The sequence below is a fragment of the Microtus ochrogaster genome, unplaced genomic scaffold (genome assembly GCF_000317375.1).
Source record: "Microtus ochrogaster isolate Prairie Vole_2 unplaced genomic scaffold, MicOch1.0 UNK26, whole genome shotgun sequence".
NCBI classification, from domain to species: Eukaryota; Metazoa; Chordata; class Mammalia; order Rodentia; family Cricetidae; genus Microtus; species Microtus ochrogaster.
In genome coordinates this window covers 1,696,229-1,712,684 of record NW_004949124.1, presented here as the reverse complement: position 1 = coordinate 1,712,684, position 16,456 = coordinate 1,696,229, and the positions used below count along the sequence as shown (strand labels likewise).

General features: G+C 45.5%; 1 protein-coding gene across 1 annotated transcript in view; it reads right to left on the bottom strand.

The window, feature by feature from the left end:
- The window catches only part of Xdh (xanthine dehydrogenase), a 63,713-nt gene that overhangs the window by 21,415 nt on the left and 25,842 nt on the right, over positions 1-16,456 (bottom strand). Inside the window, exons 10-19 of the mRNA XM_005367945.3 lie at positions 15,498-15,590; positions 14,876-15,027; positions 13,757-13,850; positions 12,211-12,320; positions 10,098-10,282; positions 8,356-8,530; positions 7,593-7,676; positions 5,877-6,046; positions 3,537-3,660; positions 810-929 (exon numbers count right to left, since the gene is read on the bottom strand). Coding sequence (XP_005368002.1) covers positions 810-929; positions 3,537-3,660; positions 5,877-6,046; positions 7,593-7,676; positions 8,356-8,530; positions 10,098-10,282; positions 12,211-12,320; positions 13,757-13,850; positions 14,876-15,027; positions 15,498-15,590 — 1,307 coding nt within the window. The remainder of the gene's footprint in view (positions 1-809; positions 930-3,536; positions 3,661-5,876; positions 6,047-7,592; positions 7,677-8,355; positions 8,531-10,097; positions 10,283-12,210; positions 12,321-13,756; positions 13,851-14,875; positions 15,028-15,497; positions 15,591-16,456) is intronic.

Below are 16,456 nucleotides of genomic sequence, written 5' to 3'. Positions count from 1 at the left end.
AGGCTTGGGTGGGGTGGGGGTGATGGGAAGATGATTCTGACCAGGAAGAGAAGGGCTTTCTGAAATGCTGCCCCTCTCTCCTCTCAAATGTGCCTCTGTGTGGTCACTCATACTCTTAAAGTGTGTTCTACTAGAGCTTAGGGAATTGTGTTCTGTCTGTCACCTCAGTGGCAGATAACCAGCTGAATTTTCTGGAACAGAAAAGAATTCCAAGGAAAACCAACTGCATCTGAAATGAGGGACAAGGGGAGCTCAGTTTGGCCTTTAGTGAACTGAATGCAGGATGGTGAAAGGTGAGCATGCTCTCTGGAGCATAAACTCTAGTACTGGAAGGAATTCTCAAGTGCATTTACAGAAGGCTCTTAACTTATGATAGGGTTACATCTCAATAAACCTATCATATTGAAAATACCGTAGGCTAATGACTCAGTGTACCTAACACACCAAGTGAACAACATCGCTTCAACTAGCTGACCTTAAACAAAGTCTGAAAACCTCTATTAGCTCACAGTTGGGGAAAAGTCACCTATCACACACCTGGTTTTCACATGCAGCATGGGCTATCGTATGTGATTCGAATACCGTACTGAAAGTGAGAATCTGTGCATTTGCGGGCTATGCTTGTACACTGTTGGAAATCTGAAGAACTGATGTGGTTTAAACATAACCAAGGGAAGCTGGGTGCCAGCTGTAGCCAAACACCCACGTGCTGCTCAAATTGAATGTTCCTTCTCTGCCGGGTCCTCCAAAGGAAGGCTAAGAAGGGTAAGAGCTGACTCCTCTACAGGAACAGCCCCGTTCTCCGTTACCTCGATTGTGATAACGGCAGGTAGGTCTTCATAGGTTATTTTCACCCCGTTAGCAGCTCTTTGGGCATGTTCTGGGGTGTCAGCGACCACAGCACCAATGATGTGCCCGACACAAGTAACCTAGGATCAGAGACAGGTTACTGAAGCTCATCGAGTTCCTCAGGAAGCAAATCTTTATGGATACTCTAACAAGGCAAAGGTGGTCCCCACCCTTCAGTCAGAGCACATTGTAGGGATGCTCTTGTGCCTTTCCACTTCCTGACCCTCCTTACTGAGGGCATGAACCTCCTCACAAGATCACTGGTACCACGATAGAAAGGATTTGAACTCAATGCCCAATTCTTATATTTTCAGTCTGGTAGCTTATTGAGAAGCTGTGTGGGAGAGAAGGTGAACAACAGCTTTCCTTGTCTGCCGTGAGCCAAATGGGAGGCACGGCCCCAGCAACTGTCTGTCAATGGACAGAGGGCTCAGTGATTACGAGCACGTGTTGCTCTTGCAGAGGACCTTTGCTCTATTCCCAGCACCCATATGGGCTCACATCCACCCATGAATCCAGTTTCAGGGGATCTTCTGACCTCTGCAGGCATCAGGTATGCATGTGGTACACAGACGTATATGCAGGCAAAACCCTCAGACACATAAAATAAAAATAAGTAATTTTAAAAAAAATAGAGATAAAGACAGATTGAGGAGACAACGGGATGATGGCCAGATCACAGCTAACTAAATATTGATTCTCTCAGCTTCAGTATCTTCCCACCAGACCCCTTTCTTTTATGTCAAATCTTTTCAAAGTCCACCCTGTGTCTTATAACTTCATCTAGATCAGCAGTTCTCAACTGGGAGGTTTCGACCCCTTTGGAGGTCATATATCTTGTATCCTGCAATCAGATAGATATCTGCCTTATGATCCACAACAATAGCAGTGAAGTAATTTTTTGTGATTAGGGGGTCACTACAACATGGGAACTGTATTAACGGGTCACAGCATGAGGAAGGCTGGGAACCACTGTTCTAGATAGATGCTCCTAAGCTGCAGGTCACAAACGCTGCTTCAGACGTGATGACTCTAGTTTTTCAATTCATAGTGATGATTGCTTCCCTTTAAGGACCCAGTCCCTTAAAACTGTTTGTTATATGTGTTGCATGTGTTCATGTGAATGTATATGCACATGCTTGTGAAGGTCAGAGGTCAGCATCAGATATCTTCCTCAGTTGCTCCACACCATACTTTTGAGACAGGATGTATCAGTAAATTCGGAACTCAGAGATTGGTTAGACAAACTGGCCAGTGAGCTTTAGGGATCTGCCTGTCATGATTATATATATAAAATGTGTGACGTGGGATTCCCCTCTGTATGCTGTGAATACCATTGGTTGATTAAAAAAAACTGGCTTGGCCTACTAGAATAGAACAGACCTAGGCAGGGAAAACTAAACTGAATGCTGTGAGAAAGAAGGGTGGAGCCAGAGAGAAGCCATGGAGCTGCCACCAGAGACAGACATGCTGGAACCTTGCCAGTAGGCCACGAGCCTCGTGATAAAATATAAAATAATAAAAATGGGTCAAATTAAGATATAAAAGCTAACTAATAAAAAGTTAGAGCTAATAAGCCTGGCAGTGATTTAGTTAATACAGTTTCTGTATGGTTATTTTGGGAGTCCGAGCAGCTGGGAAATGAGCAGGCAGCCTCCTTACAACAAATGTGTGTGTGTGCCCCAGTAGCTGGTGTTTTACATGGATGCTGGGAATGTAAACTTGGGTCTTCATGTTTGCACACGCCCCTAAAAGATCAAGCCATCTCCTAAAGAACTCTTAATGGATCTCCTTCGGGGATAATTTTAATCAAATACACATATGAAAACATGGTTATATAGCTTATTCTATTCAGGAGCAAGGTTTTCTAACAACAAGCAACACTTGACATGCAAACCTCTGGAGATTCTCTCCCAAGGACCAGTAAGTATGGACCTAACTGGTGCTGCAGTGTTGACCTGCTTGAACCTAGTTGACTCTAACTAAAATGCTTGCAACACTCCCAAGACTCTAGACACTGATAAAATAATTTGTTCTCCTACCAAACGCTTTATAAATTTTCCTCCATAAAACCTGTCTTCACTGTTTTCATTCTTTGCTTCACCCTTGCTTAATTTTTCCTTTTATAAAAGACGATTAGCCTTCAGCAACACCTACTCGAATCAATTTGCAACCTTTAGTCAGTTCTAGAATTATAAAATGACCATCTGGGAACTGCCCTGCGAGTGAAGCACAAGGAATTTTGTAGCAACTGTCTGCAGGGCCTGGAGATGCTGTTATTGCAGATTTCCATACAGTTGAAATCAGCAAATGAACTCCCATAGAAGTGGGTTGTCTACACCTAGTGGTGGAATTGTGATCTCATTCCTAGTTAGCTTATTTAATGTATTCTTATTTTATTTAGTAAAGGAGCTTTAGTGCTATACATAACACTCTTGGTTGTTAACTCTTTATAATTACCAGCCTTGTTCTCCTACCATTTTGGCACAAAGTCTCCTATTAGGCCAGAACAACAATCATCAATTAAAAAACCAAATAGCATATTCTGTCCCTTTGTGGGTTACCTTAAATACTGATCAATTACATGATGGCCACAATATATGTATGATGAGGAACTTGGAGCTATGAGCACAAATTAAATCCATGGCATTTATTCCAGTTATTTCTGACGACAAGTCTAAATATACCTTATCCTTTGCAAAGACAGTCTCGTCATTGAAAAGGCCAGTTATGTTACTGTGAGGAATATCTTCTTCAGTGAGGAAGCAAACAAACCCTGGCACCTTCTTGGCTTCTGAAGTGTCTATGGACCTGGAGAATGAGCAGAGTGAGAGGCCGGGTCAGCGAACCGTGGCAGGAGACACATCACGCTTGCGTAGCCCATCTCATCCAATTATCTTTCTCTACCCTCTGCCCTCTTCTATCCTGTCCTGAAAACAGTGACTGAATGCCTTCCACTGTGCCAAATACCACTGGCGATAGAGGATGGATAAATGACCACTTATCAGATGTTAGTCCAGACAGAGTGGACTCCAAATACAGAAAGTCTTATCCAAGAGAGCAGCAGTAACTCTGGAGAGCTCTGGTTAAAATATATCTAAAGCATTTTGGGGCCTTTCCTATACCATGGATACAGTGGCCCTGGACATCTGCTCACAAACCAATTTCTCTTTATACAGCAATAGTGCCGTGCCTACAGCAGGGCATCTTACAGGCAATTAGGCAATTTTGGCCTAGAAAGAGGATGCTCAAGTTGATCAAGTCTAACAGACTACAGAGCAGAGGCAGCTCAGGGAAAGTTCTAGAAGTACCTTCAAGGAATCATCTTCAAAACAGTTATTCCTCATTTAAAAGAAAACAAAAAAATAAAAAAGTAATTACCATTATCTCCATATTAAATTTGGGGAAGTCAAGTAGCTTGTCCAAAGTCACCCAGCCAGAAAGCAGCATATCTGGGGTTAGAGCCAAGGGTAGCCATGGGGATTTTACTAGGCAAGAAAGCTTCACCCTTCCGACCCACCCATCCACTTATTGATGGGATGGAGGTTGCTGGAGTGTGGACAATGAGTCATGACACTGGTAACATGGACTCAAGGAAAGGACCAAGGAAAAGGACTCACCCTTAGACCCTAGCTGTCAATCAACTGATACAAACACTTCTCCCAAGGCCTAGGAAAGTTGATTACCTGGGTAGATATTTTGTCTCTAGCTCACCATGCTTGGAGCCTGTCTCTAGGTTAGGAACCCCAGGAAGGGAAAGACTGATGGGGAGGGCTGGGTCTGCCCCAAGGCAGGGTGAGAGAGAGGGGAAAGAAAGAGAAAGAGAGACAGAGACACAGACATACACAAACACACAGAGAGAGAGAGACAGAGAGACAGAGAGAGAGAGAGACAGAGAGAGAGAGAGAGATGGATTGATTCCCGGCTGTCCTGCTCAGCCACAGGTACTGTGTCCAGTGCTACTAGAGTCCAAAGCTCAGTCTCTGGCTGTAAACATGCAGAGGTGTCAGGACCAGCTCCTAATGCTCCTTGGCCTCAAACACAGTCTCTGCTACCTGCCAATCACATCACCTGGATCAGGCAGCCCCTCCTGTCTATGCCTTAGCTCCTCGGCTGCACCTGCCTAGAGGGTTGTTGTAAAGAAGAAATGAGGCAATATATGTAAATTGTGTGAAACTCGGTGGCAAACATCAAGCCCTATGTTGAGTGTTAAGCATTATGCTCACCGCTACTGTGGCTATGGTGGTAATTCTTGCTGTTTCGTCTCTTTGCATCTAACAGGTATGGATGACTGTTTTCTCTGCTAGGTGCGATGTGGACACATTTGGGGACCCTCACAAACACCCTGGTACAAAACTCCAGAGCAGGTACAGGTCTCAACAGCTATGCCTGCCCTGAAGCTCTGTGAGGGTTCAATCCCACCTTTGTGAGGCTAAGGCTAGACTCTTTTCTGTAGTGCTAGCTAGCATTTTTTTTTTTTTTTTGCTGTTCCGCATGTGTTCGGTTTGGTCTCTGAATGTAAAGTCCGCCCTGGTCCTGTTAAAAGCTTGTCACTTACACTCACAGCTTTTCAGGCCAAGAGTGACCTTCCTGCTCAACTCCCAAACTGTCCTCCTACCCTCTTCCCCTCCCACTGGGAGAACTTCAGTTACCAACGCGGAGCCCAAATCTGCTGGGTTTGAGAGGACTTAATGCAGGCTGTGTTTTTCTATCCCATTCCCTCTGGATTCCTTGCTTAGCCTAGGTATAATAGGAAGGGCCTTGGACCTTCCCCGAAACAATGTGCCTTATCCTCTCTGAGGAGCGGATGGGGGGTGGGGTAAGTGAAGGGGATGGGAGGAGGGAAGGGAGTGGGAACTGAGATTGGTATGTAAAATGAAAAAAAAAGATAGTTTTTCTTAAAAAGAAAAAAGAATATATATAAAGGACTTCCTGCCTCAACCTATGATGAAGAACCCTCAAGCAGCCTTCATCTTCACTTCCAGCAGAGCGTGCTTCTCACTGACTCCTTGGGACACAATACTCACGTGATCTTAGCATGGGCCTTGGTGCTGGTGACCAGCCTGAGAGACAGCTCATTCTCATAGCGGGGAATGTCATCACAGTACACAGCCTGTCCTGATGCCTGCATCTCTGCAGCCAGGTGAGGCAGGGGCCGGCCCACCATATCCTCCTCAGACTGATCCTTGGGCACCTCCTGAAACAGTATGTGCACCAGTCAGACTGAGCTTCTGAGGACAGACACTGATCCTCTATAGGCCCAGGGTACATTGAGAACTAGGGAAAGCCAGAGGGCAATTAAGAAGTCACTGACAAGGTATTCATAGTATAAATATATCAAGAAACAAAAGAACTTAAATATACATGAGCTACAAACTGGGTTATACTGTATTCATACAGTGGAATAGTATGCAACCTTTAAAACATAATTTTGAAGAATTTAAAGCAGAAGAAAGAATGCTTATATTAAGTATAAAACATTCTATATGTGTATGTTTATTAATTTTATATAAATAGCACGTGCTACTAGCATGCATGAGTCTCCACATAAGCAAAAGAAAACGAAACAAAAATACAATGACTTTCTCTTGGAGGCGAGATTTTGAGAGACTTTTATTTCCATGTTTATACTTCACTATAGTTCCCAAGGTGTTTTATTAATCTTATTATCAATTTCTATCTTGTTTTTTAGAGTAGTAAAGTGTGTAATATGTACTGAGCACTTTTGTGAGCCACGGACTTAGAAGTGGTTTAATTTTATTTTCGGTACTAGCGACGGACCGAGGTCTTACCATTGCCAGGCCAGTGCTCTAGCACTGAAAGTCAGTCCTCCCCCACTATGTGAAACAAGTCACCATTGGCCACATGTGCAGGAGGGTCTAATCGACTTTCCTAAGAAGCTCAGCGGCCGTTTATCCAAGGTTACAGAGTCAAAAAGAGACAACTTTGGATTCTGATCAGGCAGCCGTGTCCTAGAGTTCATCCGTGGGCCACCAACTCAGGGCTCAGCAAACTGCTGTCCATGTTTGGTTCCTTAAATAGCCACTGAACTTGTTCACACGGATGGTTTGTTTTGTTTTTAGAGACAGAGTCTCCTGTTTCCCAGGTGGTACTCAAATTTTCTATGCAGCAGAAGACAGGCTCAAACTCTTCCTGATTGCCCTGCTTCTACCTCCCAAGGGCTGGGATGACAAGGTTGCCCCTCCACGGCTCTTTTACGTGGTTCTGGGGTCTGAATGTAGGGCTTTGTGTGTAAGTGAGCACTCTACCAACTGAACGTTAGCCCCAACCCATCGTTAATTTATATGTTTACAGCTGTTTTGTGCTACAGCGGCCAAGCTTAGACATGACAATACACTGTGTGGACCCCAACAGCAGTGTTGATGGGAAATGTGCTGACCTTGTACCTAGTGCACCCCCAAAACTTGTTAGAATGATGTGTTTGTTTGCATATGCTCATCCGTGCGTACATCTCCAGGAAGATTTTTAGGCTGGCACATTAGGGGTCAGGAAGGACAAAATGGAACAGGTGCAGTTTAGCACCAGTCCTAAGAGAGAAACAGGCGAACTAGGACGAGAAGCTGCATTGCAACAGTGTGCCCCTGGTGTTCTTCCCTGGATGTTCATGTATGGGTCTTTAAGCATCTGCATGCCATTTAGGTCAGCCATTTGCCAAAGCTCAGCTGTGAGTTATCGTGTGTGGCCGCAGGGCCCCTGAAATTAAACATGCCATGTGTACTCACTTGGAAAAGCTGGACGTTAGCCGGAGGGTCCTTCTGAAAGAGCAGAGTGGCACTGGCAAAGGTGGGGTCCAGCTTACCACACATCTGTGGAGGTGAGGTAACAGAGGAGGCTAGGACTACTTCATATCACTTTCCGCCTTCCATCCACAAGTAATAAAGGTGATGTGTCTCCTTCCATTCCGTCATCCCCCGTTCCCTCCCCCCATTTCCTACCCCCCCATCTCTCCATTCCCTCACCCCCCATTCCCTCATTCCTCTATCTTCTCTTCCTAACATTTTGAGTATGATGCTACATCTGTCTCAAAATTCAAATATGGGCTCTTGGGACTCAGTACCCAATAACCACACCAACTACATCCCCAGCCACCTTGATCCTGTGCCCTGGATGCTAACTTCTTTCTCCAACTCCCCTGGCTTTCCACATTCATGCAAGCTGTTCTCTTTGTTGGAATACCACCCCTCCCCACACCTTCCTTAAAGTCTTCCTTACTCCCCTTTACTCAAGAAGTATTTAAAGATACAGAAGGCAGTCACAATGTAACCTCAAAAAGAACACACTGGGTTATAAATCCGTTTACTCAGTGTGAATCCAAATCTGCCTAGAAAGTGAGACTCCCAGGCCCAAAGGCAGACATTGGTAGGTGAGGTGGGTGCACTATCCCCAGGTTGCCCCGACACCTGCTTTTCTATTCTCAGATGTTGAAAGGGGAGGAGCAACTTTCCACCCAGCCCAACCTGCTGTGCCCCCAAACATGGTGCTCACATTCTCAAGGTTTGCTTTGCCCAGCTTCTGGAGCACTGTCAGGTAGAACTTGAAGAAGAAGCTGAGGGTCAGGGTCCGTCGGAACTCGATCATACCACCAGGGGCATTGGGTGCCAGGTGCAGCTCCTCTGCCAGGCCAGCACACACATCCTGTAGCAACTCCTCATTCCAGGACCTGGAAGAGGGCAGAGTGTGGGCTTGCTTCCCCCCACCCATCTCCATCACTCAGTGTAGGGCATAAAACACCCAAGCCTCTGCCGAAGAGGCAGGCAAAACTCGACCTTCTGGTACCTTAGTCCCTCATCTTTAAAAGCACATACAAAGATAGATAGATAGATAGATAGATAGATAGATAGATAGATAGATAGATAGATAGATAGATAGATAGATAGATAGATAGATAGATAACACATACATACATACATGTATCTAGATATATAGCAATCTATATAAATAGAAAGATATCAATTTTTCTTATTTTAACTTTTGAGATTGTAATATAATTACATTTCTTCATTCCCTTTCTTCTCTTCAAACTCTCTCATATAGCCCTCCCCACTCTCCTTCAAATTTATAGCCCCTTTCTTCATTAATTTTTATTGCATGCACATATAGGTATGTGCATACATACATTTTCCTATATATAACCTGTTCTGTTTGTATAATGTTACTTGTACATATTTTTAAGCTCTAAAAATAATAGTCACTCTAGGTTCTTATAATATACTAGGCAATATCCTAAGTACTTTATTTGAGTTGCTCGTTTTCATTTAATTAAACACTGTGGTAGGGAGAAATCTGATGCCCGTTCTAGCACTGAGAAATTTTGGCATAGAGGGACGAAATAACATGATTCTGCCCCTCATCTGGTTAGTGGTGGAGCCAAGGAATCAGATTTCACAAGTTCACCTCTGCCTCTTTGATGTGGTCATTCTAAGGCTCACATAAGGTAATACCAGTGAAGCCCCCAGTACAACTGCTACCATGTGGTGGCCCTCATTATAGTAGTAGGATTAATAATAGGGATATGAATAACAGTGGTAATGGCAATAGTAAAATAGTAGTAATAGTGGTGGTAAAAATGATGGTGACACCACCACCACCAGCAGTAATCCTATTCGTTGTAATAGTTCCAATGGCCGTGAGGAGCACAGTGGTAACCATAGCAATGGTAACACTAGGCACAGACGCAGTCATAGTAGAAGCAGTGGTATCAATAGGCAGAGCGCCAGAAATGCTGCTGCCACAGAGTTGGTAGTAGTGATGACAAGAATGCTCTCGTCAGTAGTAACAGCAGCAGCAGTTGCGACAGCTGTGTAGGAGGAGTGACAGCGGTGGCAGGAAGTAACCATAGTAACACGCTGCTAGCAGCAACGGTGTAAACGGTGCTCATAGTTTGCACTGGTGCTGGCAGCACTAGCAGCAGTAAGAGGAGTAGCAACAGGAAGGCTGCTAAGATGACCCCTACAAGCAGGTGGTCAGTGTCTGTCCTTAGCAATAGCCAGTGGGAGTCGCAGCAACAGCAGTAGGCGGTACCACCACTGTGGTGCTGTTAGCCATACAGCGATAGCAGAATGAATGAGAGCAGCTGCGGGACCAGCAGCAGCAGCAGTCAGAACTAACTACACTTAGAAGCATCCCCAGCAGGAGCGATGGTAATAGCAGCACCAGGAGCTGCAATAGTAACACCCTAGAAGCCACTGTGGCAGTGCAGACAGCTTCCCACTGCAGCCCATGCTTACTTGGACAGTTGTCTTGAAGTGGTCTTGAGGGCTGAAATGGTTCTGTCGGCCATCCCTCCATAACAAAGGGACAGTTCCTGCACCTCGGTGGTCCCTGGCTTGAACAGGACTCTCATGCCGCTAGTCACCTTGGCAATATCATCTTCTCTCCGGGAGGCCTGCTTGAAGGCTGAGAAAAACTCACCCTAAAGATAAAAAAAAAAAAAAAAGAATTGGTCTTCCCCTTCGCAAGCATAGTAAATGGCCAGCATGAAGCATAAGGACTAGATAGGAGCAAGAGAATTGGGGAGGATGTGACTGAGCCTTGAAAATTGGTGGGGAGCAAAGACAAGCATATTCTAAGACTACATATTCATAAGTTCCAGGTAACATTCCCAGAAGCTGGAAAGGGTCCGGACATCCCTGCCAGTCAGGTGACTCAGGAATGGGGTGGCATCTACAGAGCGTATAGCTGGAAGGAGAAAGATAATGCCACAAAAATTCCTAGAAAACCATCCTGGTGCCAGTGTCAGAATCCACTGTCCCCTCCAAAGACCTCAGTGAGAACTCTTTGGCATCTCGCCTTTCCGGTTGGGACAGGATGATGTGGTACACCACCTCGCCTGTGGCTCCCAGATATCTGTAATGTGTTCCTCCCACCAGGGTACTGTGGATTGACACATCCTGGCTACTGTGAGCCTGGGTCCTGCTATCAGGCAACTGTTGCTTTATGTTAGAAGCAGGCTTCTCTCCTGGGCCTGAACCAGATCTGTTTCTATGGAGAGGAGGGTAAAATGAATCACTTTCCAGGAAAGAATCATGTGACGTCTGCCTTCCATGTCACGTTGCTCCTCAGGTTTGTGGTCACCCTGGATCTGCATATTTGTATTAACCCCAAAGGTACTTTGTTCTGAAGGAGTCATAGGAATTCTCCCAGGCATCATTCTTGGGTGCTGACACGGTCTGGAGCACCTCACCCAGAGTTTTAACTATTCTAAAGCAGGCAGTGGTTCCATGTGCTCCCTCCCAGGGTCACACTGTGCCACCAGCTATCAGGGTACCAGTGTCCTTTCTTGACAAAACTCTGGTTCCTAGCATAAAACCTCATCTATTTTATCAAATGATAGATTTGTTAAAGCCCTATCTGAAAAATAAAAGCAGAGCCACATAAAGCCTATCTCCTGTCCCTACTCAATTAAAAAAAAAAAGTGATCTGTGAAATTCAGAATTCTAAGACTCGCTGCTCAAAACAGTCTATAATCACAAGCTGGAAAATCATTAGGAGGCCATCTCAGGGGCATTGTTGCTCGAATTGAATTAGCATTCTCATTAAAGAGGTCAAAATCAGCCAGAGCGAACTCAGTTCACGCTGACCAAGCACTTCCTGTAACCCGAGGCTGTCCTGACAGCTGTTTTGCTGGCCTCGCCCAGAACATTCTTGTAATGTGTCTATTGCATCTGTGTTCTCAACTGGTGACTGCTGAGAGAGGAGAACTAGAGCCGGCCAAGCCCCGCAAGGCACCACATCTGCCCAAACAGATGAGAAAGCCTGCTCGTGAAGCCCACATCCAGCAGTGCCCGGCCAGAGTAAGGTCAGTGAGCCAGCACTTCAGTAAGCCCAAGGGCAGCCGTGGGGTCTCACCACGGCAGCTTCTTCACTTGGCTAGCAGGACCTATACACTTGACCCTGGGAAAATAAAGTCACTGGCACAAGGCAGGAATACCCGACAAACAAGGATGTCCTTCCGACTGTGCTAGGAACTGCTGGTTGATGGCCACCACCGGCTTCCATACACCTGTCAAGAACCTCATGAGTTCTGTCCTTCAGTCTTCCCTGCCGTCTCTACAGCGGGGAACACTGTGTCTATTTTACAATGAGAACACAGAGGCTCAGAAACTTGAGACTAGCCCCTCTCGGTCCCCTGTCAGACTGCTGAGTTCCATAGTCCATGCCCCGCAACTTCTTGTCCAGAAATGATAGAGTTGCTTCATCAAAGGCAATGTCAGCGAGAATGGATCCAGGTTAAAGTTGAGAGGTGTTGACTATGGTCCTGAGACTGTCTTTTGGCTCCTTATCTGCAGCCTGGTGGTGGTGTAGTTTGGGTGGAGCCTAAAGCAACTCACAGCCTCTTACCTCCCTGCTGTAGGGGATCTCAATGGACAGCAGTATCTCCTCTGGACTGAGCAGAGTCTTTCTGTAGCCAGGGAAGAAGGTGTGGTCCATCCGAACAGTTCTCTTGGTACCTACATGTAGACAATATGATGACAATCACACGTGGGTGAGGCTGGTGATACACTGGGAACAGGGGACAGTCACCAGTGAGACAAGTTCCTCTCTGTTCTCTGATGTCACGGTCAGAAGAATCATCAGGCAAAATTGTAACTAAGTCCCTTTCTGCGGTCCTTAAACAGCATGTGCTCATCAGTACCTGACAATCACCCTTTCTGAGGGAGGAACAACCTGGTCTGTGGAATGTGTCATTTTATCGTATAAATACACTCACCACAGCCAAGCTCAAGCAGCCATGCAAAGGCACTGAGTGTGAAGTCAGAAGAAGGGCAAGAAAGTTGTATCAATTCCTTTTCACTGTCCTCAGTCAAGAAAGCTAACAAGGATTGCCTTCGGGAAGCTGGCATCTGGGAACTAGATTGTAGAAGGATTCCTACCATTTCCGTAGTGTAGCATATGTAACTGGCACCCAAGAAATCTTGGTTATTAAGTCTCTAACTAGCTTCTCTGGTAGACAGTAGTTCCCCCATGTTGTCACAGTTCATTGCTGGGGGAATCGCCATATATCCTGGTCCCAACACATCCTCATCCACTTGTCTAGTCCAACTGTGAATCCCCTAGAAAGACTATGGAAACCAATGTGGAGGTTTCAGGAGAATGAAGAACTACCATATGACCCAGCAATAACCGTTCTGGCCAAATACCCAAAGGACCCCATAGTCCACGAAATCCAATGTTTATTGATGCTCATTGACAACAGCAAAGAAATGGAGTCAGCTTTGATGTCTATCAACGGATGAATGCTTAACAAAACTGTGATGCATGGAGAAAATGGAACTTTAATTGGCCAAAATGGAATTGTAAAACTTGCGGGAAAATGGATAGAACTGGAAAGTATCCTATTAAGTGAGGCAATCCAGGCTCACAAAGACAGACACTGCAAGTTATCTCTCATCTGAAGCTCTGAGCTCCTGGTGTTATGTATGTGAACTAAGTGTGGGTAAAGGCTAGGAAACCAGGAAGGGACCCATGATGAGGATCGAGCGGCTTTAAGGGAAATGGGTAAAAAGAGTTAAAAAAGAAGACGTACACGTGGTGTGAAATAGAGGAGGAAATACTGGGGGTGAAAGGGTACATAAGGACAGGGTGGGGAACAGGAAGATAGAAGGGAGGCCCACCAAACTTAGTACATATAAAAATTCTTTGAGGAAACTTGCTACTTTGCATACTAATTAAAAGATTAAATCTAAAAAAGAAACAAAAAGGAAGAAAATGCTTAACTCTCTCAGCCTCTAACCTGGATTGATCCCCCTGCAACTTCTGTGAATGCAAACCTTAAGCATTAGGGACCACTGAATATGGGGCTTTGTTTTTCTCCAGAAAGTGATCCGGGTGGTAAAACATTCCTCCCCCACGTCATTCTTTATGCATCTCTGCCTCAGTTGCTCACCTCTAGACACGAGGGTCAGTTTGGCTCCGCTGGCCATGAACACAGGGTTGAGGTCAGAGATGGGGCTGGCCGTGATGATGTTCCCTCCGATGGACTGGTGAGAACAAGCAGAGAGTGAGAGCTGTGCCCGCATGCAGGGCAGGAGGTGACAGCTGTGGCAGGGGGCACTGGAGGACCTGACTGAGCAGCCCAGTGAGACATGGTCATTGGAGGAAACACAGAAGCCTGAAACCAAAACGCTTGGAACGTGTTCTTAGTTTGGAAACATAGGCATGTGTCTGCAAACTTTGGCAAGTTCTTCTGAATTGTTTTCCCTCACCCAACCTTTTTTCATTCTGAAAGGATTGAGGTGAGTTATCACCAGGGCATAAGGAGCCAATAAAATGAAGAACAAGATAGAGATCAAGGAAAAAGAGGACAATTCAGAGATGAACAGTTGGTTCCTTTTGCAGCTGATCGTTCTGGCAATTCAACAAAGAAAGGAATGGAAGAAGAATCAGATAGAGGTTCTTGTTGCCGAAACCAAGGAGGAAAGACAGTGTGAACTGGGAATGAAACTTTCTCAGAAGCACGCTTAGGAGAACTAGGGGACACAATGGCCTTTTCTGCCTCTGTGTTCCTTCCTCTGAAACCAGAAGTGGCACGTTCTTGGACAGGGCAGGGGCTTGGAAGTGTTCTGTGCTCTTCTGTTTTAACTTTAAAAGCAATTTTTCAAAGAATAGAGTGGGACAGGATAGGCTGTCTCCCAACACCACAAACTTCATGAAGCCCAAGTGAACCAGGAACCTCAATGGTACTAGTTACAAATAAGAAATTCCAGGAGACTGACAGAACAGGCAAGAGACAGATCCTTCCCTCCTCTGGAGGGAGCTCTGAGCCTCTGGTTCACTCCTAAACTCTGAAGGGACCCAGATCTGCCTTCTCTGACATGTCTCTCATTCACTTGCCGAGAATCATGGACAGCTTGAGAAAGAGGGAGGCAGAACACTGGGTCTCTTCAACCTTGAGGGAGAACTGTGCTTCTCAGTGACCCACAGACCACTTTCGTGAGTAGTACCCAGGCACTTATAGAAAATCTGATCTCCCCTCCTCCTCTCTGCCTGTGACCCGAGGACTCACCGCCACGGACTTGACCTGCTTGCCAGCAAACCAGCGCAGCTGCTCCAGCACACCTCTGAAGACCTCTGTCTTCTGTTCTGGAAGATTAGCGACTTCATCCACCAGCACACTTTCCACCAAAGTAAGGGGGCAAGCGGCTCCAAAGGAGATTCCTGTGGATACATGCCAGATGTAAAGCCACTCCTAGCTGGAAAAACCTCCGATGGGCAGCTTTTGTGAAACTGGAGCCAGGCTAAAGTAAGGCGTCTATCTTTATAGGGCCCAGAGAGGTGACGTAACTAACAAACTATGCTCATACCTCTGGATCTTATAATCAACACACTTTCCTATAATCCAGTAGTTCTCAACTCAATAAAATCAAGGCATCTGGAGGTGAAGATCCAGCTTAAAGGAAGAAAAGCAAAAGCACACAAACACTATCATCTTCATCTGTATAGTTCCACCTCCATGTGATCCAATATGTCATCAGGACCAAAGACAACACCAAGATTCTTGCAGCATCTTGCTAACACTGGCCACATATACTTGGGGTGGGGGGATGGTGGTGAGGGCTATCTCCTTCCCTGCTCACTCCCTACCTCTGTACCAGATGGTCACCAGGGAAAGCAGGGGGCAGCCTCACCCTCAGGCCCATGCTTCACTGAATTCAGTTCAGGGATCCAGGCTGGGCAGACAATCAGCGGAAATAACATCTTCTTAAACTTCATTTCAATGCCTTTGAGAAATGAGAAACCTGGGTTAGAAACGTTAGCAGTTTTCCATGTCACACACAGGATGCACGCACATTTAACACCAGGAGGAGGTTTGGAAACAGAACAGATGAGGAGGGACTAGGTCAGTCATAATCTCTGGCCTTCTTTCAACAAATAAAAAAAAAATGAACTCGGATTCACTACAATGTGTCATGCGATGGCATTTGAAAACACAGGACATTAAGGAATGTCCAAAATACTTTCAAGTACTTTTGAGTAGATTTGAACTCACTTGATAGTCTTAATCGCCCTGTGAGGGACTGTATGTTTCTTTTTATGGTGTGGAACCTGAGGATCAGAAATGTCCAACATTTTTAAAAAATGGCTATTTACATGTATGTATGTATGCAATGAAAGCATACAAATGACATGAAATATCAGAGGACAACTCTTCTTCCACCAAGGACTCCAGGGATTGAACTTGGGCCATCAGACTGATGTAGCTAGTGTCTTTTCCCCACTGGACTATCTCATTAACCCCAACCGTTTTGCTCAAATCCACAGTTAATAACAAACGCATTTCAGACTTGGAGTCATTATTAGGGGTAGGATATACTAGCAAAAATGTCAGATCCTTAAAACAAAAGTCAAATCTGTCTTCTGATCTCCAGTAGTTCTGTCTGGGTTCAAGGTGCTTGGCTTGGTGGGGCGGCATCTTTGTCCAGTGTCTGTCTCCACCCCAGCTAATCACTAGAAGCCTCTGCTGATGCTGCTCCTCCGTTCCCTCGGATCCAGATGTGCTGTCTCTCTAGGTCTTGCCAATACCATCGCAGATGGGGAATCAAACAGATACCCCAGTTCTCCGTCTTGATGTAGCTGAGGGCTTCAA